The sequence below is a fragment of the Lepeophtheirus salmonis genome, chromosome 9, assembly GCF_016086655.4.
Source record: "Lepeophtheirus salmonis chromosome 9, UVic_Lsal_1.4, whole genome shotgun sequence".
Lineage (NCBI taxonomy): Eukaryota > Metazoa > Arthropoda > Copepoda > Siphonostomatoida > Caligidae > Lepeophtheirus > Lepeophtheirus salmonis.
The window spans coordinates 15,121,771-15,147,400 of NC_052139.2; the positions used below are offsets into that span (position 1 = coordinate 15,121,771).

At 32.6% G+C, this 25,630-nt stretch overlaps 4 protein-coding genes and 1 long non-coding RNA gene across 7 annotated transcripts; 2 read left to right on the forward strand and 3 right to left on the reverse strand.

Moving 5' to 3' along the window:
* Positions 1-3,670: 3,670 nt before the first annotated feature.
* LOC121124183 (uncharacterized) lies at positions 3,671-5,026 on the reverse strand. The gene is made up of 2 exons (XR_005866250.2): positions 4,677-5,026; positions 3,671-4,548 (listed from the first exon to the last, which is right to left on the reverse strand). It is a non-coding gene; the product is annotated as an uncharacterized lncRNA (long non-coding RNA).
* On the forward strand, positions 3,812-4,682 carry LOC139906341 (uncharacterized). The gene is made up of 3 exons (XM_071891117.1): positions 3,812-3,914; positions 3,971-4,341; positions 4,399-4,682. The coding sequence occupies exons 1-3, from the start codon at positions 3,852-3,854 to the stop codon at positions 4,568-4,570; spliced, it is 606 nt and encodes a 201-aa protein (XP_071747218.1). The 5' UTR covers positions 3,812-3,851; the 3' UTR covers positions 4,571-4,682.
* Positions 5,027-10,507: 5,481 nt separating the features above from the next.
* On the forward strand, positions 10,508-13,284 carry LOC121124180 (uncharacterized). The gene is made up of 4 exons (XM_040719309.2): positions 10,508-11,334; positions 11,419-12,021; positions 12,292-12,851; positions 12,910-13,284. Exons 1-4 carry the CDS (start codon positions 10,829-10,831, stop codon positions 13,176-13,178), a joined length of 1,938 nt encoding a protein of 645 aa, XP_040575243.1. The 5' UTR covers positions 10,508-10,828; the 3' UTR covers positions 13,179-13,284.
* A 280-nt stretch (positions 13,285-13,564) lies between these two features.
* LOC121124182 (dihydropyrimidinase) lies at positions 13,565-25,372 on the reverse strand. 3 transcript variants are annotated; one of them, XM_040719311.2, is made up of 5 exons: positions 25,173-25,372; positions 24,946-25,066; positions 15,459-15,622; positions 15,174-15,391; positions 13,565-15,111 (listed from the first exon to the last, which is right to left on the reverse strand). In XM_040719311.2, exons 3-5 carry the CDS (start codon positions 15,587-15,589, stop codon positions 13,760-13,762), a joined length of 1,701 nt encoding a protein of 566 aa, XP_040575245.1. In that variant the 5' UTR covers positions 15,590-15,622; positions 24,946-25,066; positions 25,173-25,372; the 3' UTR covers positions 13,565-13,759. The 3 variants fall into 3 exon arrangements, with proteins under 3 accessions (XP_040575245.1, XP_071747217.1, XP_040575246.1); XM_071891116.1 differs by lacking the exon at positions 25,173-25,372 and having other exon boundaries at positions 24,946-25,115; XM_040719312.2 differs by lacking the exons at positions 24,946-25,066; positions 25,173-25,372 and adding an exon at positions 16,183-16,283.
* On the reverse strand, positions 18,804-21,805 carry LOC121124181 (dihydropyrimidinase-related protein 3). The gene is made up of 2 exons (XM_040719310.2): positions 20,957-21,805; positions 18,804-20,606 (listed from the first exon to the last, which is right to left on the reverse strand). Exons 1-2 carry the CDS (start codon positions 21,178-21,180, stop codon positions 19,082-19,084), a joined length of 1,749 nt encoding a protein of 582 aa, XP_040575244.1. The 5' UTR covers positions 21,181-21,805; the 3' UTR covers positions 18,804-19,081.
* Positions 25,373-25,630: the final 258 nt, after the last annotated feature.

Below are 25,630 nucleotides of genomic sequence, written 5' to 3' on the forward strand. Positions count from 1 at the left end.
CCTACTCGTGCTAAAACTGTGGCCACATAAATCATTTGATCAATTAATTTGGAGTTATATAGATCTTCTCTCTTTTGAAGTTAAATCCTCTTTAGGCCTTTCACCAGCCCGATGTTTTTCTAGGTTTCCATTTTAAATTAATAGTGATGTTAATCGCATGTAAATTTTAGCTTGTCCGTTTTTGTTTAGTAACCTTGAGAATTTGTTGCGGAGTTATACTTGTAAGACCTTGTTGGAATCAGAGTACCATTTTTGAATGACATCGGAGTAATTCTTGCCAATGTCCTTACTTATGTCCTTCTCCCCCTCCTCACTCGTCAAAGCTGATTGTAGCTGATCTAATGAAAGACCCTTGACAGCTAAGTTTCTCTCCTTCAAAATTTTCTCCAAATTCTCAGAGTTACTAAGTTAATTTTTTTATACATGCCCATAATACACACAATTTTCATCACTATAGATGAAGATCAAGAGGTAGATAGCAAGAGAGAAATTGAGATGATGCTATCATTTAAAGGTATTTTTGTGTTTTAACAGTCTCTTTCCAACTTCTGTCAATTGCCATTGTCATAACTTCAGTAAAGCATCAGCAATTATCAAAAAATAAGGACCGAAAGAAATGGAGAGGAATTTTTTGGTTCTTAAAAATCAAAATTATATTTCAAACAAGATGGTGATATTATTATTTTTTTTTTTCCACGAGTTAAATAATTTTTAATATATGCTACAAAATTAATCTAATAAATAAACATTAATAATGATGATTTTTGCTAAAAGGCGTCATTCATTGAAGTCATTTCTAGATCTGGTCTCCAAGAACATTCAAGTTTTATCGCGAAACTTGAAAGATCTAAAATTTAAAATAGTAGTATTTGTGAGATCATAGGGGAAACTAAGGATAAATTATTATAATTTTTCGTAGAAGTCATCTGAGATTTAGTGAAGAGGATGGACCAGCCCAGTTTCTGTACATAGTTATAGGAAATTTATGGATAGATGAATGGTTTAAAATTGAGCTGTAGGATGTCTATGAAACTCCATCAATTAAAGGCTCAAAAAGGTGAATTAAAAAATACAGAAGGTAACTACTGAGTAAAAAAGGGTTAAACATTTCACCAGGATGTCAAATTTTTCGAAAAAACACAATGCAATTATTAAAGTGAAGAGACATAATAACATATCCACCCTGTAAGTAATTTTGATCAAAAGGAAAATAGTATTACAGCATAAATCATCATAAAATATAGTATTTATTTTTTTCGGGAAAGTGTTCATTTGGTAATTAGTCAGTTGAGCATGGTGGTCGTTCGGCAAGGGTATGTTCGGCAAAATAGCATACGACAAAGTGTCCTGGAACTACTTTCAATATATATCTGATGCACATCTAACTATTGTGACGTCATCATAAATAGCAGATTATAGGGAATGAAACCTGTGTATATATGTATAATGTTAGAATATACCTTTGAATAAATATATATTAGGATTACTATCAATAGAAACGTCGTAATTTGATAACCCAACACCTATTTACTAGTGTTGTTCGGAATACCGGTTGTATAGTGGTACCGGGGTACAAACTTATTTAAAACGGTAGTATATTAAACTAATATTAGAAACGAGTCTTACCTCTCCATTACGCCATGGATAAATTGTTCTCCTATAACGTAACTCCTTAAGTTTCTGAACTAGAAAATTACACTTCATAAAACAAAGTCGGGCATTTTGGTGCAGATGTAAAGTCTTTTTTTATTCTTAAAACCATTGGAGGGAGTTTATTAAAGATTTATTAGAAATTTATTCATTTTATTTAGTAAACATATTAACTTAAAGTCTCCAAAATGATATTTCCTTAGATTATCATGCAATTTATGACGTCAGTGAAGACACTCTACAATGAAAACTGCTTTTTATGACGCTATCAAAGTTCTAAGCCAGTCCCCTCCCTCACTTAACCCCAACAAAAATCTGCAAACTCTCCTGTAAGTCTATATAAATTGCTCTTAACGACATATTTGTGTTGTATTTTTATTCAAAAATGTATTGAAAAGTTCCGAATTGCCGGTACTAATTTTGGTACCGAAACCTTTACAAAAAGATTGGTATTGTGACAACATTACATATGCATAATGTATGTTATTTTTGATAAATACTTTACGGAAAATGTATTTAACTCATAATTTATAGAAACTTTATATTTGTAATGCGGCAACACAAGACAAACTTGGATAAATATCCAGAAAATGAGAAAATCCCAATTTATTCTTAAACATCACATATACTAGGGTAGTTTGAATAGGCCAAGAGATGGCACTATTGACACGCATCGAAGTTAGTTTTGGTTAGTAGTATCTTTTGGAATACAACACACAAACTTTCAGCCAGATCGGTCTATTTCTTTCTATTTGACATTCGTTTGAATCGTGGAATCACCCAGAATTATTTTGGCCTCTGTCTTTTGGATTCACAAGGAATAATCCTCATCGATTATCTGGAAAAGGGTAAAAATATTACAGGTGCCTATTAATCATCGTTATTAGACAGTTTGAAAACCGAGCTACAAGAAAAACTACGAAGATTGCCCCCCAAAAAAAGTTATTTCCTATCACGAACATGCAACAGATGACACCTCAGCAGTTGTGGTCGTAAAACTAATGGAAATAGGGTTCCAACTCGAGATGCCCGCAGTACTAGAAATCTCATGCACATTCCTTCTTCTGTTATCATCACCATATCAAGGGTTTTATTAGTGATTTATGTAGTAGTAATCTCAAAAGGGCATTCAGAACGTTCAGCGTCACTTGTACCCATATTTCCACTCTGAAAATTTTGAAACCACTTATAAACTGTTCGAATCGAAGATGCAGAGTCCCCATAATGTTTTTCTAACTTATTTTTAGTCTCATGAGGCGCGTTGCCTTTCATAAAGTAATGTTTAATCAACACACGAAATTTTTTTCACATTTTTTTCGAAAATCCCTCCACTTCTTCGATTAAAATGCATGCCAAACAGAAAGAAATAAACCGATCTGTATGAAAGTTGGTGTGTCTTCGATAAGCACCAGTAATGCCATCTCTCGGGCTTTGCACGGAATTTTCAAACAACCCTCTTACATCCACCCAACATGTCAAGGATATATTTGAGTCACTTATAGTCATTTTATTCAAATTTATGGAATGAGTTAAGATACTCGAGAATTTTAGCTATAGTATATATTGTCCCCGAGATGATATTTTTATTAAAACTTATCAATTTCACATTCTATTATGCTGATAATCAATGTTGGATACTCAAAGTAAGATTTTCAGAAACTCCAAAGGGTTAATGAGAATACTTTGTTCATAAAAATTGACCATAATTCGCCTAAAGATATAAATATAATCCACACTCAATTTTGAAAAAAATCATTCTAGCTTACTTTTTTGTTGACACGACATATTTATTGTATGTACTATTTATGTTTTTAACCAAGGTTCAAAATAGGTTTATATTAACACTATTTCGGTACATGAAAAACAAGGAGTTAAATCCTTTGTTTTGTTTAGGGGTGTATTTTTAGTTTCTTAATGGTGAATTTAAAAGGATGTTTTTTAAATACATGGGTGGATTATCCAGGTGAGGGAGGGAGAATAGATCCCATATAATTAGTATTAAAGGACAAAAATAAAACTATTATTTATCAGCATACATATAATTGTCTATATTTAGAGTAACTGTAAAATTTCCCCAAAAAACACACTTTTGATTGCAAAAATAACAAAATACAAGTTGTAATCGTGAATCTAAAATTAAGAGAGGGTATCAGTCAACCATTCGAGCTTCAACTAGAAACATCTACTTCACTACTATAACAATGATTTCTAAAATCGCCATCATTTTCTTTGGATTCGTCGGTCTGTCATTGGCATCCTTTAAGGTTTGTTCATTCTTAAAATTCAAAGGTTTTAAATATTGATTATAATATCCCCTTAGGCCAATTTGGCAAACAATGAGGCGACAGTACTCCAAGAGATTCGACTCAATTCCGTGAGAATGGCCGAGGCCAATCTCCATAATGAGAATTTGTGTTTCTTCCGTACAATGTGTGCTGTTGGAACACAAAGAACTGTACCAATCATGACATTGGCAGCTGGAATTGTTGGATTTAGAAAAATCCTTGATAAAGTCATGGATGACATAAGAGATTCTGGAATCAATGAGTATAACTTCCCTTCAATTTATCGCGCTGTTGCTAGTTATGAGGTTGGGATTTCAACCAAAAATTTGGATTTATGTGAGAAATTATTTCCTTGCATTCAAACTGCCACCCACCTTTTGAATGAGGCTGTCACTGTCAAACACAGGTAAGACCGGGAATATTTACTATATATTTATGATACATGTTTTACTTATTCTTGTAGAAATAGCCGTGCAACTTGCAATGCTGTTGGATCTTTGTGCCCTGGTGTCAGCATTGGATGTGCTCTATGTGGTGTTTTTGCTCCTGGAACATGTGGACAACAATGCATCGTCGGAGGAATCTATTGTGGGGTTAGCTCCTACTCTTGTTCCTACAAGGATAAGGAAGATTAATTTTATCAGTGAAATTAAATATTACGCATACTCATTTATTCATTCTTTTTTATATTAAATGCAAATGTATGATTTATTTAAACCGTGCCAATAAATTATATATTACCCAACATTCAATTTTGTACTTGTCTGAATACGCAGGGAAGACCAGGGACAACTTTTTGTTACTACCTCAATCAATTCGAGTTGGTTAGACTTAGACTCTCCAAACTTTAACACAGCATACCTAACACATAGGCTGAAGTGTCATAAGATCGCACATAAATAGTACTTTTATTTTTAATTCACCCCATATTCAGTTAATACCAGCCTTCAAAAGACAGCTGTGAAAATTTAGTAATAATCTGTTCTTTAGTTTGTGAGTTATTGTCCTAAGTGTGACGCTACATTTGTTATTTCCAAAGCAATTTCAGGTTTTAATTTTAAAATAAGCAAAGGCTTATAAAGTTATATGGGGTCTTCACTCTATGAAGCGAATAAAAATACATAAATAATAATTTCAAAAAACGAAAAAAACGAGTTATTTGTGACGACACACGCTTTTTCCTGCCGATGTGTTACATATGTCTGAATTTCTGGAATCTATTGAAAGAGTATAGCAATCTGTAGTTTTTGTATTAGTTATTGTATTTAAGCCCAATCCGGCCAATGTTGCAAAGTTTCAAAAATCTAGTCTGAGTTGAAAATTAAGAAAAATAAACTAAATGATATTTTTTGATGAATAAATAACGGGGACTTTTCATGATGTTGAATGAATCACTTTCAATATATTATAATAGATTAAGATTTACATATGGATAAGGGTCACTCAATTGTAGAATTTTTATCCTAAATTTGCTAAAATAATTGTATTTTTAAACATGTTGAAGCTTGAGAACTGTTCAACATCATTTTTTTTAGCTGCATAAATTTAAAATCAGCAATATTAGTAGTGCATATATTTGAAGAAGACATTTGATCCTCATTGCCGCTGAGCAAAACTTCCTAGCAGATCCAATAATTGTTACCTCCGCTAACAAAGTTGAATAAAAATTATGTTTTTCCCTTTTTTTAAGTATGTACATATCTTAAAAAATATATATAATCTGTGAATATTTTGCATTTAAGATGATATTCAAGAAATATAATATATTATCTAATGATGTGTCATTCTTTGTTTATTTGATCCAGCCAGTCTAGTCGTAGGAGCGGCCCTTCGGACTTCCAGTACTAGAACTGATAAAAAAAAAAAAAAAAAAGTTGAGTGACGTTATCAAAGAACGAAATTTATAACTTTAAGGACTGATATGCAGGACTGAACTTGACCGGACTGAGACTGAACTGAACAGAACTGATACAACACTAATATTATCACTTGAAACATAATAGTTTCCGGAACACCATTTTTTGTGAATAGCTGTTGATTTTTGAATATTTTTTCCAAAAATGTTTGTTATTTGAAATTTTTTGTGAACAATTTTGAATTTTTGAAATTTTTTTCCAAAAATTTAATTATTTGTTAATACTTGTGGATTTATGAACATTTTTTCTAATAAATTTAATATTTGATTTTTTGCAAAACAAATCCAAAAAATATATATAATCCTGCGGACGCTTCTGATCATGGTAGGGAGTTGCGTTCAGTTCTTGTTCTGTGATCAACAGTCCTCCATAGAGTAGGCTACTTTTGGATAGTCCCAATCTTTCTTCAAAAGCTTTAACAAACACAGAAATGATCTCTTCACCCCTTCTTCTTGCTAATCCTTCATTCCAAAGTATGTAGCATCTATATTGCAGAAGTTTGTGACACAGTTAAATATTTGCTCACAGATCCAAAAGTTTCATCAAACGCTCTGATGGACTTTGTAAAACATACCCTTTTGACTACTGGCAGTCTTGGAAGCTTTATAACTTTCTGCAGATCAACTCTTTATACGATCATGAATTGTGTAAAAAAAGTTGAAGAAGATAAAACATGCAAATAAGATTTCGATAACGTATAAAATTCAAAACACAATTTTTTTGGAAATACTGTGTTTTGTCAGATTAGGGTAGTATATAGATGAACACATAAGTGTAATTTAATTGACAGATTACAGGATCTAAAAGATTAATTAATTATTTATTATCAAATCTTGAAAGTAGTCCTTAAAAAATGTGTCAAATCATACAAAAATCAACTAAAATGAATATATGTAAGCTATTTTATTTTTTTAAATCGCTTTATGTTATAGTTAAAACTAAAGGATTAAATTTGTATCGCAACTTCAAAAGATTTGCCGGTAAAAAAAGGTAGATTTTGAGTGATTTTTACATTCCACTTTTACTTTTTTAATGGAATCTATATTAAATCATTACAGCCGATTATCATTTAAGACTGTTGAAAACAAATCTGGGATATAGTTTATATAAATATAAATGAAATAAGGAAATTATATTTATAAAAAATTTCAAAAGATTTATGGGACCCGGATATGAACCGGTTAATTATATGACCTATCGCGAGTATCAGTAGCATTTAGATATAAGAATATGTATATATGATTTGCAGACCCTTTTAATTATTTGATTAAATCTTGAAAAATTAGATTGACTTATTAGAATAGGTTCATTTTGTATTTACATAAACAAAGTTTAAAAAAAAATTATTATGATAACTAGTATAATTGCTATTATTTGTGATAATTATAAAAGCAATGTGAATGTTGCCCAATGTTGCATCTGAAACGCTAAAATTTTGCATTTTCCTTACACATTGGACCTTTGCAACGACTTAACTGAGGGGTAAATCTAATCAAGGAAAGACGATTCTCGCCTCTTAAACTTTTGCTAGCTGCTTCTCCCAAAAATATATGGAACTGGGTCAATATGACGGATAAATTATAAACAAATCCGATATGAATTTGTCCTAACTGTCATGAGCCGGCAATTTTGAACAGCAGAAGCACTACTAATCACTTAAATATAGCCTACTAGTCTTTCTTTAATTTAATTATCCTTCCATATCAGCTGTAATTGCATCCAAAAGATCAACTATTCCTACACCCTTGTTATATTTAGAAAAACTATGAGAAAATGTCAGGTTTATATACTTTTTAAAACTTATTCTACTTTCTTTGCTTATAATTCTTTTTGAAGATGTCTCTTAATTTTCGTTTCCTCTGAAAATAATATATTCTTAAAAAAAACCTCTGACGGGAGACTAATTTTTTAAACACCTAATTTCAAAATGAAATAAAACTGTAAGAGATGAATGGAAATGATTCAAAATAACTTCTGAGCAACATCAAAGATCACAAAAATATTTCCAATTGAAATTTAATATTATTTAGTCCTTATCTTTTTTATGAGATATTTGCATGTTCATGAAACATTTTACTAGTTGGCAATTTGAATAGTTTTTTTTTATTGTCCAAAGCTGTTAGAGAGCATCTAAGTATAAAGAAATAACTAGTGAATGTGCCATTGAAAGATAGCGAGTAACAATTAGTGTTTGCTCGGGACTTATAAGTGCTTGTTGGACTCGGAGTAGAATTGAGGATCAACATTACTATAAAATTATAGTCTATATGTCCTAGCTAAAAAGGAAGCGGGATTTGTGTATAATTCCTTCCCCTCACGTTTGCTTGCAGCTGATAGAATAAAACGCCATGATAACTAAGCTGCTCTCCTCCCAAACATTTTTCAAATTGTCAGGATTATCACGTCCGTTTTCCCTTTCTTTTATTTTTACATACCGGCTGGACATATTTCATGTATCACTCTATACATGTATAGAGTTGTATAAGAATGGTGTGTAAAAATGAATAAAATCCTACAAGAGTCAACTCATTTTCTATGCAACATTATTTTGTAGGGGGGCGAAATATGAGTTGAGAACTAATTTTTAACACCAAAACAAAGATTATATTAAAAATGAAAAAGGAAGTACATTACATAAAATAAAAAATAATTAATGTGTCTTGCGACGAGGTGTAACAACTAGCGTGTGTAGTAGCCAAAATATCAGCCAAGTAGCCCTCTACAGAGTAAAGTAATTACAGTTGCATTTCATAAGGGTATTTTTCCCCAAGGCAAAACGTAACCTAAGAAAGCACTCGGATTATAGCGTTTTTATTGAGTGTAAGGAATAACCGTGTGCTCAATAGGAACGAACAGATTTTATTCTCTCTCTTAGATCCTACAGAAGAAGATCTACAATGTGGTATATATATAATTACATTAAATTATATTAAATATTAAAAGTACAAACGAATAGAGCCTTGAGTCACTACAGAGTCAATACGTAGATAAAAACACATAAAAAACAGTATTTCTATGGATATTTTATGTCCCACATAATGTGGCCTACAGACAAAAAGGCACTAGAAAGGTCGCTAAAGTAGTGTATAGGCTATAGCTAAACAAATCCCTGTCAAAATTTGAGTTATTAGACAAATTTCTAGTTTAGAATCAAAATTTAAAGTAAAGGATTCGTAATCAATCGTTATACTCAAATATACAAATTATATACAGAACATAAGTAAATAGAAGTTAATCTCCTTGCCTCTAAAATACTAATTAATTATTACAATTAGTCAAATAATCAACTCAATTATATTTAATTTCGGAACATTTTTGTCACGCAACCTGCTATTGTTTATTTATTTAATATTTTTTAAGAAAATTAAAAGTTAAATTGAAAAATCATTGAACTTTTTTAGACGGAAATCTTTTGAAGGTTTATTCTTTTGTTTTAGCTATCACAAAAAACAATTGAAGAAAGATATGCAAAAAAGCTTTCAAAGCTTTCAGCATTTATTTTACTTTATTTTCGTATAATCAGACACATATTTTAGGAACTGTAATCTAAACAACCAAATAAATAATTAATTTTATGCTTTAAATGCCAAAGCAATTGCTGTAGAAGGTTTAAATGATCATTTTTGTGTTTAAGGGCTTAAATATCAAACAAAAAAATCAGGGTTTCAGCCGGCTAGCAACAATGCTGTATGTGCAGGGGCCTCGCCGGAGAAGCTGGAGATCCCCCCCCCTACCCACAATTAAGAATTTTTAAGTTTTACTAGAGAATTTAATATTTGGAATTTTTTTACAAAATTTTCAAAATTTAATTTCTTGTGAATAGCTGTGGATTTTTGAAATTAAAAAAAAATAATTTTTTGGGAATTGTAGATTTTTGAAATATTTTCCTAAGAATTTAACATTTGAAATTTTTTTCCAAAAAATTTAACTATTTGTGAAAAGCTGTGGATTTTTGAAATTTTTCTCTAAAAAATTCAATTTCTGAAATTTAATAATTTGTGAATTTGATGTTTTGATGAACAGCTGTAGATTTTTGAAATTTTTCTACAAAAAATTTAATTATTTGTTAACAAACTATTGAATTTTGGAAATTTTTTTCCCAAAAAAATTAAGTACATTTGAAAAACTAGATTTTTGAAATATTTCTCCAAAAGTTTAATTATTTGTGAAGAAACTAGTGAATTTTGGAAATTTTTTTCCAAAAAAAAAGAGTACGTTTGAAAAGTTGTGGGTTTTGGAAGTTTTTCTCAAAAACATTTAATATTTGAAATTTTTGTCCTAAAAATTAATTACATCTTTGGTTTTTTGAAATTTTTCTCCAAAAAATTTGAAATTTTTTTACGAAAAATTTAATTATTTGTCTGCAGCTGTAGATTTTTGAATTTTTTTCCAATAAATTTAATATTTGAAATTTAATTTTTGAATTTTAATTCTAAATAATCTAATTTTTTTCGAAAAAAAATGATTTTTCCCTTTTTTTCTATAATTTTAATTTTTAGATTTTTTTCCAAAAAATTCAAAAAACCAAGCCCTTACTGTTGCATAGTGTTATTAATCATTTTTTTGTTTACATACTTTACTCCATTTTGATTCGTCTCTTTAAATAATTTTTGCTTCATATTAATTTACTGGGGGTAAAATATACACTAGCAGTACCATATGGATCTTTGCATCATTAAAAAATATACTATTCCGTCGTGGGAGATATTTTACGATAGTTTTGTTGGGAAAACTAGTTGTATGATATGTGGCTTAAGGTTGACACTAAAATATATGTATGATGGGAATACTTGTATACTCAAAAAGGAAGTGTTATTACAGATAAATAATGAATAACATTGCGTATTAATTTTGATTCAATATCCTTTGAATAATGATAAGGAATGGAAGAAGAGACTCAAAAAAATAAAATAGTTGGATTCTTTCAGACGAATGAAGCTTGTTAGACGCGGAATATCAACATACATCTCTTTCTAAATGTGGTTTATACTCTCCATCCTTTTGTTATATGGTCAACTAAGCATGGCCCGGGATTCAAATGATCCTATAAAGCCATGCAAACTCTGTACAAGAGATAAAATGGAACATCCGAATTGCTATAAAAACGGTATATATTCTCAATTAGCATTTCCTTCGTTCAACAATTCTTTCGTTAAGGACGTTAGTGTACTCATTAGTGTTCAAAAGTATAATAAAAGCAGTTGTAGTGTAGAAGTGCATAATTCAGAACGTCAAACTGAAAGAGAATGGACTCTTGAGCCATTCTATGTGTTTGGAAACATATCTTCACCTAATAAATTCAACTTAAAAAGCAAGGGAAACCCTCCCCAGGAAGGAACGTATACAATTTTATTTGCAGATAACCAAAGTCTTTCCTTTGATGTATATTATCCTTTCATAATTGATAAAGATCCTATTATTCAACTTAATACTTCTCAAAACTACTTACGCATTCCTAAAAATATCCAAAGTTGTTTACTCAGGTAAGTGAGGATCCATCTGCATCCCATCTTCGAAGTACATGGACCTCCATCATTTATTAATTGTTTCTAATTTTTATATCAAAGATCCAAAAGGAATGCAACTGATCCAAGGCTCATTACGACTATCTGTAATGAGTTTGAGTTGAGACCTTGTTTCAGAAATGAAGTTGATATTTCAATGGTGGACAAGTCCTTCGAATTCATTAACATTACATTTAATAGTTCCTTAATCCTTCCTCTCAATGTGACAATAAAGTGCTTACTGGACGCAAAAGTGCCCATGAAGGGCTTAGACTTTTTCGTGGAAATGAGAATTCTGTATGACCCACCAAATAAATATGCACGCATGAAAGGCATCAGACTTTCAGGCTATGGATTTGATGTTACAATTTTAATTATATCCGTATTTGTTATTGTATTTTGGATAAATGCAATGGTTCTATTAATGAGAAGAAGAAGACCTAACAGATTCCTAGATTTTAAGACAAAACAAAGTAGGATAAATTTCTTCAGTAATAAAAAGCGCTGTGATAAATTGGATAAAGCCATAAGAAACATAAAAACCTTTCCTGGGTGGGCAAAAGAAAGATATTTTGATATTGCACGAATTGAATTTGGTCAAGAACTGGGAAGGGGTATGTTTGGAGTGGTTAAAAGAGGAAAACTTTCGGATGGACCCTACAGAAAGTATGTTCTTCGAATTTAGAGGAGAGGCCTGAACTCGAGTCAAATCACAGTACTCAAGTCAAATGATTTAATTAAGGTTTCAAGTCCCCTCGAGTCACAAATCTCAAACAATTTACTCCCCGGTGAAAATGGTAGGTATTTGTTTATTTGACTCGAAAGGACTAAATCAAGTTGATTGACACTTTTCGACTAGTCTATAGACTTGAATCCTGTCACTCAAGTTCACACCTCTGCTGTGAATAACCAAAAATTATAATTTGTATGTTTCAGATGGGACGTTGCAATGAAGGAATCCTCTGAAGATAGAGATGAGGACTTATTAGCCGAAGGAAAAATAATGTCTGTAGTTGGATATCATGATCATATTGTTAATCTTCAATGTGTTTCATGGAACATGAGAGGAAACTTTTATTTGATTTTAGAATACTGTCATAATGGATGCATCATTGATCTCCTTCAACGAGAGGCAAACAATTTTTTACCTCAAAATCCGAGCAATAGTTTCTACTCTGTTGAGACACTCTTGATATGGTCAAGACAAATATCGTCAGGAATGGAATTCCTAGACTCTAAAAATGTTATCCATGGAGATTTAGCAGGAAGAAATATTCTTTTGAGTCTAGAATATGCCGCTAAAATCTCTGATTTTGGTTTGTCTCATACATTATATCAAGATTTTAATTACAAAAAGCTAACTAAAATGATGTTGCCAATCATTTGGATGGGCCCTGAAACTCTAAAGAAAGGAACAATAACTAAAAAAAGTGATGTATGGGCATTTGGAATTCTGCTGTGGGAAATATTCACGCTGGGTAAGCGACCCTATGAAGGTGAGAATCTTATATTGTCTTAACATCCCTCAATATAATTCAAATTTATTCCGAATAGGGTTTTCCGATGAACAAATTCAAGCACAAATTAGTCAGGGCATATGTTCATTGCAAAAACCTCAATTATGTCCCGATGATCTTTGGCACCTCATATCCTCGTGTTGGAGACTCGAACCAGCTCAAAGGCCTAATTTTCAATACCTTAAAAATACAATAGATAAGCTGATTGACAATGGATCAAATCAACAAAGGGAAATAGAAGAGGGAATCAAGTCTATGAAGAAAAGATTCTTCGATAATCCAGGCTATATGATGACGCAAGTGTGATCTTGTATTCCTTCTAAAAAATAACAGTCATATGTTAATTAATATATATCTATATTCATATAATAAGTACAAATAAATAAAAATATATATTTATTAAAAAAATTAATAGGAGAAACATTTGGATAAATAATCACTTTTGTTGCAAAACTTCTACACTATGCAAATCGACTCACCATACTGAAAATCGTAAAATTTGAACAAATATTTGCGAGTGTTTAAAAGAAGTATATATACAATCAGAACTAAACTCTATATTTTTCCAGTAGAACATGGATAATTTATGTCAAACTAAGATAAACTTGTACTAGTTCAATAAAATCACTATATCATGCCATATCATCTTCATGCGATAATAGCCGTTCATGAACATTCCAGATATTCCAAAATTTAAGAAAATAGCATGATCAGTATTTTATATTTTCTTGTAAAAAAAATAATAACAAAATCCAAATAAACATTTCGAAATATTATGACAAATGCATCAAGTTTTTTAAGAGATCGTTGATAAAAATTAATTATAAAGAAAGTTACGGTTCTAAAACATTAAAGTATATGTACTATGGTGAAATTTTTAAAAACATTTAAAACATGATGGACGATCTTCCTCCAGGAGGATTTCTAATACGAATTTGAGGCTTAGCATCTATAGCAGGCCTATTTCCAGTCTCTTTTTCAACATCTGGATGACCTCCAAGATCAATAGATGGGCGTTTTACGATCATTTCTTTTTCTTGGCATTTGCTTTCATCAATGAACATATCTTCTTTTGTTCTTTGAACAGGAACTTCTTCACTATTGCGTCGTTCATCTGCTTCTTGGACTTTATTATACACATATGGGGAATATGGGGCGTTAGGAATAAAACGACCGGATCCAGTACATACTCGAAGTCCTTCCTCTGGACTATTAACGATTTTTCCACCACAGATAACAGTTTCAGGAATCCCATGAAGTGTCATACCTTCAAAGATGTTAAAGTCAACATTATATTGATGTGTCTCAGCAGAAACTGTTTTAACAGTATTAGGATCCCAAATCACAATATCAGCATCAGATCCAGGAGCAATTACACCTTTTTGAGGATATATGTTAAAGATTTTTGCTGCGGTGGTGCTGGTTACAGCTACAAATCTTTCTGGAGACATATTACCACCATACACTCCATTTTCCCAAATAATACTCATCCGTTCTTCAACACCATTAACTCCATTTGGAATTTTAGTGAAATCATGCAGCCCCATTGCCTTTTGCTTAGAATTAAAGGTACAATGATCAGTACCTGTACAATCCAATTCGCCTCTAGTTAAAAGATCCATCAAAAAAGCAGGTGTAGAAGGATCCTCTCTCAGTGGAGGACTCAACACGTAGCCAGCTGCGTGTCTCCAACATGAATGATAGTAATGTTGTCCATCGCATGCCAAAGAAGCAGCAATAGGTTCACCAAATACAACTGCCCCTCTGTTACGATGCCTAATAATTGTTTCGGCGGCAGGTTTTCCCATAACGTGAACCACATACAGTGGACATTTTACTTGATTAGCAAGAGTACAAGCTCTGAACACTGCTTCAGTTTCAATATCTTCTGGACGAGACAAAGGATGACCTTCTGGTCCTGTAATCCCTTTTGCTAAAATTCGTTGCTGATTCTCAGCAATAGCCTCTCCATTTTCGGCATGAACCTGCGCAAGACCTCCGACAGCTCTGCAAGTTTTCATACACTCTAACATTTCATCATTGGTGAGCATAAATATGTCCTTGTAAGCCATAAACATTTTAAATGAATTAATTCCAAATGTATCTGAACAAATCTTGGACATTTCATGGCGAACATCTTCATTCCAATGCGTTACTGCCATGTGCAAACTATAATCACAGCATACGCGTCCATCAGCTTTTGTTCTCCACTTGTTATACGCCTCAATTAGGGATTCCCCTATTACAAAATATTGTTTAATTACAAAATTAATACTCTTTATAAACCTGTCATTGATTTACCTTTAGCGGGTATAACAAAGTCTATCACCATGGTTGTTCCACCAGCCAATGCAGCCTTGGTTCCAGTGTAGAAATCATCAATTGATTTTGTACCCATGAAAGGCATCTCAAAGTGGGTATGGGTATCGATCCCTCCAGGCATTACTAGTCGTCCAGTTGCATCAATTACCTTTGTACCTCCAGGTATATCTAAATTCTGGCCAACTTTGGTGATAAGTCTATAAAAGAAGAAACATCATATCAAGCCTGGATACATTACTATACCTATAAGCATTTGTTACTTACCGATCCTCAATATATACATCCGCACGGAATATTCCATCTTCATTGACTACGTCGCCTCCTTTAATAATGAGCCGATTTTGTGAGCTTTGTAGATGAAGTGGAACCTTCTTGACGTGGGGTTGTTCATTCATATTGTAATATTAGTCCAAAAGTATTTGAATAAACTTAAATAGACAATAATTGAAAATTGTTAATAAGGTATTTTAGCGTTGCTACAACCCCCCTTTATACCAAAAGATTCTTAAGTCAAAAAATAATTTTTTATATATATAATAAAAATAAACCTAATGATATAATAATTAATAGATATATAACGCCATTGATAATTTTTGGTCTAAGAAGAAGGTGCATAAAATATGACCAGTGGGTATGTAAAAATAAAAGAAACTAAAAATGAATTTAGTAATCCTGACAATTTGAAGAATGTTTGGAAGGAGAACAGTGTAGCTGTCATTCCGTTATATTAGATCAGCTGCATGCAGTCTTGAGAGGAAGGAAATAAACACAAATCACACTCCGTATATAGAAATAACATATAGGCGGGAATCACTCCGATATCGATCCTCAATCCTACTCCGAGTTCAATAAGGACTTACACTAATAACTTCCTAGCTAAACCTCATGGTCACTCACCGTCTTTCATGGGCACATGCTCAAGTTATCACTTCATTATACTTAAATCCTCTCTCTTCAATAATTAAATAATACGGATAACATTTCATACCCAAACATTGATTGGTTTATCAATTCAATCTATATAATAATTAACAGTTGGCAGCAAGATCAGCACAAAAGGCTACTGCCAAATGTTTTTGTTCCGTGTTTACGGTCGAGGTTGAGATTGGATAAAAAAACAAGTCGTTCTTATTATCGAGAATTGTTAACAGCTTAACAGGGATTCATTTTAATTCAAGCAATGAACATTCAGAACACTGATTAGGAGAAAAGAAGCAGAAACATCCACAGCTGAGAACAAAATAACCGCGTAGATTTCTCTGTAAACGAGGTAGCGTGAAAACGTGAACATTAAGACAAAATAACGATAATTAAATAGAGATCCAGTGACATAAACTACAATTAAAAATGCCGTGGATATTGATGCTGAGCCTGATTATCCATTTGTATGGAGCCCAGAAAGGCGAAGCCATCCTAGCATACGATTGCTCACAAACATATCCCCCGGCACTTACTACTACTCAATGGAGCAAACTGATAATTGCAAGAAAAGGGCCCCAGGGAAACTCTCCTCTAAAGACGTACACGGCCTCCTATTAGAGCTAATCAAGAAAACAACACACAATGTTCAGAAATGTACTGTTCTATCAATCTCCCGACGACTCAACTGTGAGAATAATACTTCTATTACTCCATTGGAGTGGGAGACTCAAGAGCACATCTCAGGTTCCCAGTGTTTGCAACTAGTTGAAACAGGAGTTGTTGTTTATGAAGGACATACAATTCATTTAAAAGAAACACCACAAGTCATCTTGAGATCTTCCAAGCAACTACTAAAGGACGGAGGATGTAACAAGAGTGTTATGGAGAAAACCTTTAATATTAGCGTTCTGACCACACAAATTAATATCTTAAGGGATAATAACGGAAATGTTGAGGAGATAATGGACTTGAATGGAGAGGTATACACTGCTTTCTATGATAATTATGCCGTCTCTAATGCTGGTGGTGTTATCTTATTACCCAAGCACACAAGGTCAGAAGGGGCTGTTGAGCGATTGTATGAGGGTCCTGCTGTAGTTGTCAAGTACTTCGATGATGTTGAGATCCTTTACATTCCAGACACTAATTCAGCGATGGAGATATATAGTAATGAGTTAAACCTCCTAGGATATCCTGTTAAGAAAACTAGCAATCCTTATATATATTGGTTTCCTGGGGAAAACTTCCCAATATCCTTGGGCGGGCCAGTAAATTCAGCTAACCTAAATTATGTGATAACAGGATTGACTTCATATCAAATCAAGAACGATATTCAACACGAAGCAGCTCTTTTGTACACTTATAAAGGACTTTGTCGACTAGAACAAAAGATGAGAGATTTAGCGTATAAGTTCCAATCTTTATCTAATGAGAACTTTGCACTTCTTCTCTTGGGGTCCCGTGGTTATTCTGCACAAGTTTCGGGTGATACTATTTCAGTCTATCCCTGCAGAGCTACAGAATTTAAATTCAAGCCGAGGTCAACCTGTTTTGATAAGGTTCCCATTCAAATTAATGGATCGAAAGTACCAGCTTACTTGAACTCTGAAACCCACACAATTCACTGGGAGGCCTCCAGCATGGATTGTAATGATCCTGAATTACCAGTTATCAGACTAGGAAAAGATTTCATTAAGTTTTCTCCTGATAGGACTATTGTATCAGGGAAGGCTTTACCATCATTAATCGAAATGCCCATTCTACAGACAAGTTTCTCTCACAGGAAATACGAAGCCCAACTTATGGATGTTGTCGATAGAAGGGCAACACACCAAAGTATATTATTGAAGCCTTTATCATCATGGACTGAAATGCCAGTTTTAGACTCTAAATTCTCTAGCAGAAAACTCAACGACCACGCAATAATAAGTCCAAAATTAGATAGACCAACTTACTCTGACAAGAAAAAAGAAACCCAACTCATGGTAGGTGTCGATAGAAGGACAATGCTCCAGAAGATATCTTTGAGGCATTTATTATGGATTGAACCGCCAGTTCTGAGTAGTAAATTCTATGGAAGAAGAATCTATGACTCATTAATACATTCCCAATTAAATAAAAGGCCTTTCTCTAGTAACAAATACATACCCCAACCGAGATTCCCAACTCGGATTGAGGAGGTTCATCCTACGATTGAATCATTTAGTCTAGTTAAAAGGACAACCCACCAAATTACATCAGATAATCTCCAATATATATTGACAACTACAGTTACATTCATCTGGTTGATCACTCTCTCCATTGCAGTTTTGTATAAAATTGGATTTCGGCCATTCCATAATTGCGTCAGATCTTGTTGTTCGAAGAACAGGAAAGATCTAAAGGATTTGGAGGCATATCCAAAATCTGAACCCGTAGGACTATCCTCAATAGCTCCTACCAGCCAGGAAAACCATTACTCCATAGTATTATAATTTAATTGCTTTATTTTTCATTGAAATTATATGACCTCTGTTATGTTTTCAACCCCGATTGGAATTCGAGAATATATTGATTTATAATCTTAGAGGGCGATTAATTCCGCTTTAACTTAAGATTCAATTCCTTAACAAAATTATAGTTCATTATGTGGTCAAATATATTTAAATCAATCGATTTTTTTCGATTTAAAAAAAATAATTTAAGTCGTGAAGTAAAAAATGATCTTTATTATTATATGCAACTAAAAGAAGCAGAAAAGATAAGGTATATAATGAATATGTATCAAGAAATACATGAAAATGAATATATTATGTATGTAACAATATTTAAGAAATATAACAACTGTTGAAACTTTTTGAATTAGTAGTCTTAGTATGAATGTTATATCCTCAGAAGTTTGATTAATTTTTTAAAGCTTAGATAAGCGTTGAATGATAAAAGATAATCTTGTGTCAGACAGTAGACAACATTCGTTAAATACTAATCTACCAGAAACCACCACAAGATTGTCCACCAGGAGGTTCCCTAACTCGTACTGTTGGTGCTCTTGGATTAGCAGGAGCCTGACCCACATCCACATCTGGGTTATTAGGGTGTGAATTTAAATTAAAGTTAGATTCGTGTTGACTTGGAACAGGCGCAGGATGAGTCTGCACTGGAGTTGGAGGCCCCGGAATATCCTCTTCATTATCATCTTCGTCTTGAATTCCATTTAATTTCGGAGGCAATGCATTCATATCTTCAACTGAACGCTCAACGGGTTCGAAGTTGAGATTTAATTGGGACTCCCTTTCCTTGAGTTTATCAAACACAATAGAAGGAAAGGGGTTACAGGGCAAGTATTTACCATATCCTTGCATGACTCTTAAATTTCCATCTTCTAGCATAATTCTTCCACCGCAAACGACAAATTCAGCGCTTCCTTTGGTTTCAATACCTTCAAAAATATTAAAATCTGTCTTGAGAAGATGAGTTTGTGCTGAATTAATTTTCACTTGCTCAGGATCCCAAATAACGATATCCGCATCTGAGCCGACAGCAATACATCCTTTGTCAGGGTAAAGATTTAAAATTTTTGCAGGAGTACTACTTGTCACAGCCACAAATTGACATGGAGTCATAGATCCATTTTTTACGCATTTGTCCCAAAGGAGAGACATTCTTGACTCAGCACCATTAACACCTTCTGGGATTTCTCTAAAATCATTTTTCCCTAAAGCTTTTTGCTTATAATTAAAAGTGGAATGCTGACTAGCAATAACATCCAAAGAACCGTCAGCAAGGCCTTGACAAAGATCGTCGGAAGCACCACATCGTAGTGGGGGACTACACACATGTGCAGCTGCATGTCTCCAACTTTTACTTCTGTATTCATCCCCACTCGCTCCGATACCAGCAGTTAATGTTTCACCGAAAATAATACTACCTTTTTGCTTTTTAGAGGCTACAATTTTGGCAGCCTCGGGACTCATGATGTTGGCCACATATAAAGGAAAATTTAATTGACTTGAAAGGGTGGTTGCTCTCATGGTACCCTCCGTTTCAGTGAACTCAGAATGGACTAAAGAGTATCCTTCTGGACCTTTGATCCCCTTTTCAATCACTTTCTTCTCATTGAAGGCAATGAGCTCACGGGATTCACATTGGACCTGAAGTAAAGCTCCCAATTTAGTACAAGTTTCCATTGCATCAATCAAAAATGCATCTCCTCCCTCAGCATCTTTCATGGAAACGAAAAAGGCGTTGACCCCATGTTCTTTAACTAGAGACTCCATCTCTACTTTTTTGCTTTCATTCAAAGAATTTAGCTTTATTTTAAAAGCATAGTCACAACATGATTTTTCCTCAGCCCAGGCCTTCCATTTCTTGAGGGATTCAATCAAGGTTTCATCTTCTGAAGGCACAACGCAGTCCACAACAGTAGTTGTTCCATCGTTAATTGCAGCCTTCGTTCCTCGATAATAGTCATCGATGGTTTGAGTTGAAGCGTTTGGGGATTGGAAGTGGACTCTATAAAAAGGATACTACTCTAATATCTCAACTCACTCATCAATGTAATTGAAAGTTTATCCTCCCTTCATACTAATTAATAATGAAAAGTCCATTTCATATCAACAGAAAATCAGAATAGGCAACAAAACACGAAAAAAAGTATAATAAATTTTTGAACTTCTTGTTCATTTGGACTCATCTATTCGGACCTTCAAATATCAAATATTCCTATGCAATTTTCTAGCTGATCTAAGTGCACGTTTAAAAGATTTGAGAATGAACTCTACGAAATAATTAATAAACCCTTTTTAAAAGAAAATCAAAGCAAGTGAGATGGATAAAAGAGTAGGGAATATATAGAATTTTGCCTCATATCAATTCCTCCAGGGAGAACCATTTTCCCCATGGCATCAATGATTCGAGTACCTCCAGGAATAATAAGATGATTGCCAATGAGCTTAATCATCCCTTCCTCGACATAAATGTCTTGTTGGGAAACACCGTCCTCATTCACAATGGATCCATTTTTTATAAGGAGACGATTAGCAGCACTTTGAAGATGAATCGGAACTTTTTTTAGAGGAGGCGTCATGATGCAAGGAAATGGTTGAAGTGGATTGTAATGGATTCAAACTTTCAGTCGAATCTCTTTCTCCTCTTTGGAAATTTTTATTATGTTCCTACAGTTTAAATATTTCATGTATGTATGTACCATATAATGAAATAAGGAGGAAACAGCGCCTGCTAAACCGGCGTCCTAACTCCCTCAATCCAAGTACAGGAACAATTCACTCAAGTATGTTATATGCAGGTATATATAATTTCGTTTATTAAATGGAGTATACATTTGAAGTGCTGGAATTATTTACTTCATTCATTATATTTATATATAATCTCCATAATGAAAAACGATATATACGATGAGTTGTACTGTTTGGAGGATGTAGGGAGGATTCAGGTAGGGATATTCCTGGATATTTCCTTTGTACTTAGGGAAACACCCCCTGAGAGGAAGTTTGAGAAACAGGCGTGTATTATATTATGAACGACAAAGGGAGAAGAACAAATCTTCTCTATAACAACCTTTCTCAGCCTCCATTTATTTTCTCCTAATATTTTCCCCACCCATATTTTGATCCCTTCGCTATTTATAGAAAACATACTAAATACACAATGAATATACTCCAATTACACAATCCTCAAACATAACGATATAACAACTATTATTGAGAGTCAACTTTTATAGAAAATGATTATGCAAGAAGGAATATAGAATACATGTGTATGTACAATCATCATATGCACAAAACGTCGCAATTCAAGCGTTGATAAGACTATATTCGAAGCTCATACATTTATTTTCATATGAAGATTTAAAAGTTATTTATATATTTATTATATAGTTAATATTTGGTATATTTTTTTTAACAGAAGAATGATTTCAATATAACTTGAAGTTCCAAATTGGACAAATAGTCATTAACAAAATACATAATATAATTTGTGCTTTTTGTAATGGAAATACTCAATTACACAAAACTATCATAACACCATCAACAAATAATATAATGGTGGCTATGCATGTATAAAATAAACTTATGTGGAAGTGAGATAGATTCTAATTTTAAGCAATGATCAGAGATTCTTATAACCAAGACAGATCTATTTAGACTAAATGTAGAGATATTCTAGAAGCATTATTTGTTAGTAGATGATGGTATTATGATAAATAGTATAACAGTTATTGATTATTTTAATTAAATAAGATGTTCTGGACGTGCTACTCAGTTATCACAAATAAATGTAAGAGACAATACTTGTTAAAATACTAAGCCATATACGCTTATAAAATTTATATTTTGTTTCATATTATTTTTAGTTTTATTATGTAAAAATATATATTAATTATTCAAGCAAACATTCAATCTATAGGGAGAATATAATTGGACTAAGCTATTAGTCTGGAATCCCCGCCTTTAAAAACTTTTCGTAAGAAAAATAAATAAATATCTTGGGATAAAGTAACAATGAGTAGATGGTTCAAGTAACTGCATATATAGAACATTTTCACTGACGTTATACATTCCATCATAATTGAAGGAGACACCACCTTGGGGGCTCAAAATTGATATTTTTACTACCTACAATGAACAAATTTCCAATTCTTGATTAAATTCTATCAAATGGATTTAAGAATAAAAAAGACTTAACATCTGTATTGACTACTACTTGTTGGAATGATAAACAGTGACATATACATTAAATCAAAATAATATGTAGCGGATGTTCTAGGATAATTATATAAAAATATCTTTATTCTTTCTGTAATAGTTAAATTTAATTACCATATAGAAATGAGAATGTATAACGATGTAATAACATATTTTTAATACATTTTAAGGTCAAGTACATAATAAAACTAGGTGATAGAGGGATTCATTCTTGATATAGAGTAAGGTTTAAATCTTTTTATTCGTTGGTCCCATTTTGAAATTAAATAGTGTTTTCATTGTTAGAAAACTTGGTTGTTTAGCCCCCACAATGACTGACAGCAACAAAGCTGACGTCACAGAAAAAAACACTCTATACATATAGATATTTGAGAAACATGAGCACATATACATATTTAGACGTGAATAAATGTTTCATAAATACTCATTAACTCCGGCATCACCCACACACTACTCCCCTTAATATAATCCAACAACCCTCAGAAGCAGAAGAAACATTCATGATTATCTTTCATTTGATTTGTGAGTCATGAGCAATTTGCAGGGGAAGGGCTAGGGACAAGTTCCCCACAGATTTTCTGTAACCCCAAATCCGTCCTTCCAAATGTACTACTACATTTATAAAACTATAGATTATAATATGTAATTATGTATGATGTGTACTAAGTTGTAACTTGTACCCCCAGATTGTACAATTTAAAATTCATATACATACATTATTTAATTACACCAGATCAATCATGATTAACTATCAACTATTTATTGATGTTCTCATTTCATTTTGATCTATTAAAATTACATATGTATTATGAGTTAACGGGTATTATAACTCCCAGTAGTCATTTGAACTTTGAATGTTATCACTACAAATAATTTTCATTTTAAAGTTAAAAATTACATAACTAGTCCTTATAATGGCCATCAAAAGTACTCTAAATTATTCATCACATTTTTTTAAATTGTAATTTATACAATATACAAATTCTACGCAACGGATTTATATTCAAAATACCACCTCCCTCCTCCCAGTTTAAAAATCCTATCTGTACCCCTGCTACGAGTCAATAAAGCTCCAACTTTACTTTGATAAATATAAATTTTAATAATTTGGCACGTACGCCAATACAGTGCAATCAAAATCCATTCTTTAAAGCCTCTAAATAAATATTCTTCAAAATGGATGTGATTGACCTTTGAAGTCATAGATAAATACTATAAATCTCCTCACATTTCACAACCCTCGACGCTTTTATGTAACTAATTTATTTATTTTCCCCCTCAAGACACATGAAATATGGTATACAACATCTCAAAATTAAAGTGTTCCCAATGCACACATGGATCGTCTCAAAATACAACTGGAATGTCTAAGTACATTATTAGTAGTGCTAACGATGTGAGAGCGACTGATATTGTACATAATATTCTGTAACTAATTACCTAAATAAGAGTAGTAATATGTAAGCAATAATATATGAGTTGTTATTTAAGAGTGTTTAGAGACCCATAAATAACAACCTCCAAGGTCATAGTCATGATGCTTGATATAAAGACGAGTTCTTTATATCAATGTTTTAAAAAAAACTAAAAAAATTGACAAAGAGAGAGTTTGAAATGTTAAAAAAATGGCTTGTTCACAATGCAAGCGAAGGAAGATCATTAGATAGGCTAGTAGATATTTTCGCTTGGATAATAACATTTAAAAATCTAATGGCCAATGATGTTACTTTTATAAAAGTTGACAAAAGTAAGATTCGTGAAAGTGAAGACGTGTGTCTCCTATTTGATTGATACACAGTAATATATGACATAAGGGATCACTCTAGTTTTGTATAGTAGGAATGATGATACTTCTAAATTGTTATATGCGTTTAAATGTTGTTGAACAGGTGATAATATATTTTTAATTTTTTTTGATAATGATGGAGTAGTCCTGTACTTATGGAATTAATATTATATTATATATATTTTCACCACCGTGATAAACAGGAAGGGGCGTCCCAGAGTGAACTGTGCATTTTAGACTGTAGCAACATAACATTTACTTAAGAGACACACACCATGAAATAATTCAAGTGAATCAAGTATATAGGTAAATTTATTGTTATAAGAAGTTCAGTACTTACATTTAAAGTAAGAAGGTATTCTTCTCTAGACTTCTTAAATGCTTAAACCAGACGTTGGGCTATGAATGTATGTTAATGTAGTATGTAGTGACCAATGTTTGAGGGCTCTTTGAAAAATGAACTAATAAATAAATAAATGTATATTATACAAGAAGAAGATAAAATAGATATCTTCTATATACACATGTGAGTATGTATACAGAAAACCACTTGATTTTCTAAAGTACCGGCGCTTATCTCATGCATGCGCTTCCCACCTGTGCACACACACTCATAGTCATACACGAAGACGAAGCCTCCTATTTCTCTCCTTCAAGATGACTCACTTATTTGGCTTTGCCTACATAGAATGGGCAATAGTAGTCCTTGCGTCGTTGAGATATTACTATTAGTATTACAGATCTAATACTTAATAATGTATGTATGTAGGACTGGAGGAAAAACGAGTTTCGAAGTGGGTACGCGTTTGAAGGAAAACTCTTCCTTAGATTTCGTGGGCGAATACCGTAAAACTCAGTTCAATTAAATAACACAATGATGATGAATTCTTCTGAAGTATACCCATTTTGAATGTATCTGACTTATGCATTTTCCTCTGACATGGCCATTGAGCACAAAACCTTATATGCAATAATTGAGGGAATATTGTTTACGAGTGACTAGTGTGACTGCTGACTATCCACTC

What these genes read in the sequence shown, in the direction of transcription:
- LOC139906341 (XM_071891117.1), top strand. Translation starts at nt 3,852, where the DNA reads ATGATTTCTAAAATCGCCATCATTTTCTTTGGATTCGTCGGTCTGTCA. An exon ending in TGTCATTGGCATCCTTTAAG is followed by an intron (nt 3,915 to 3,970) that starts GTTTGTTCATTC and finishes ATATCCCCTTAG; the next exon opens with GCCAATTTGGCAAACAATGA. An exon ending in GCTGTCACTGTCAAACACAG is followed by an intron (nt 4,342 to 4,398) that starts GTAAGACCGGGA and finishes TTATTCTTGTAG; the next exon opens with AAATAGCCGTGCAACTTGCA.
- LOC121124181 (XM_040719310.2), bottom strand. Translation starts at nt 21,180, where the DNA reads ATGACGCCTCCTCTAAAAAAAGTTCCGATTCATCTTCAAAGTGCTGCT. An exon ending in CCTGGAGGAATTGATATGAG is followed by an intron (nt 20,607 to 20,956) that starts GCAAAATTCTAT and finishes TCCTTTTTATAG; the next exon opens with AGTCCACTTCCAATCCCCAA.
- LOC121124182 (XM_040719311.2), bottom strand. Translation starts at nt 15,589, where the DNA reads ATGAATGAACAACCCCACGTCAAGAAGGTTCCACTTCATCTACAAAGC. An exon ending in GATGTATATATTGAGGATCG is followed by an intron (nt 15,392 to 15,458) that starts GTAAGTAACAAA and finishes CTTCTTTTATAG; the next exon opens with ACTTATCACCAAAGTTGGCC. An exon ending in CTTTGTTATACCCGCTAAAG is followed by an intron (nt 15,112 to 15,173) that starts GTAAATCAATGA and finishes ATTTTGTAATAG; the next exon opens with GGGAATCCCTAATTGAGGCG.
- LOC121124180 (XM_040719309.2), top strand. Translation starts at nt 10,829, where the DNA reads ATGTGGTTTATACTCTCCATCCTTTTGTTATATGGTCAACTAAGCATG. An exon ending in TCGGATGGACCCTACAGAAA is followed by an intron (nt 12,022 to 12,291) that starts GTATGTTCTTCG and finishes TGTATGTTTCAG; the next exon opens with ATGGGACGTTGCAATGAAGG. An exon ending in GGGTAAGCGACCCTATGAAG is followed by an intron (nt 12,852 to 12,909) that starts GTGAGAATCTTA and finishes TATTCCGAATAG; the next exon opens with GGTTTTCCGATGAACAAATT.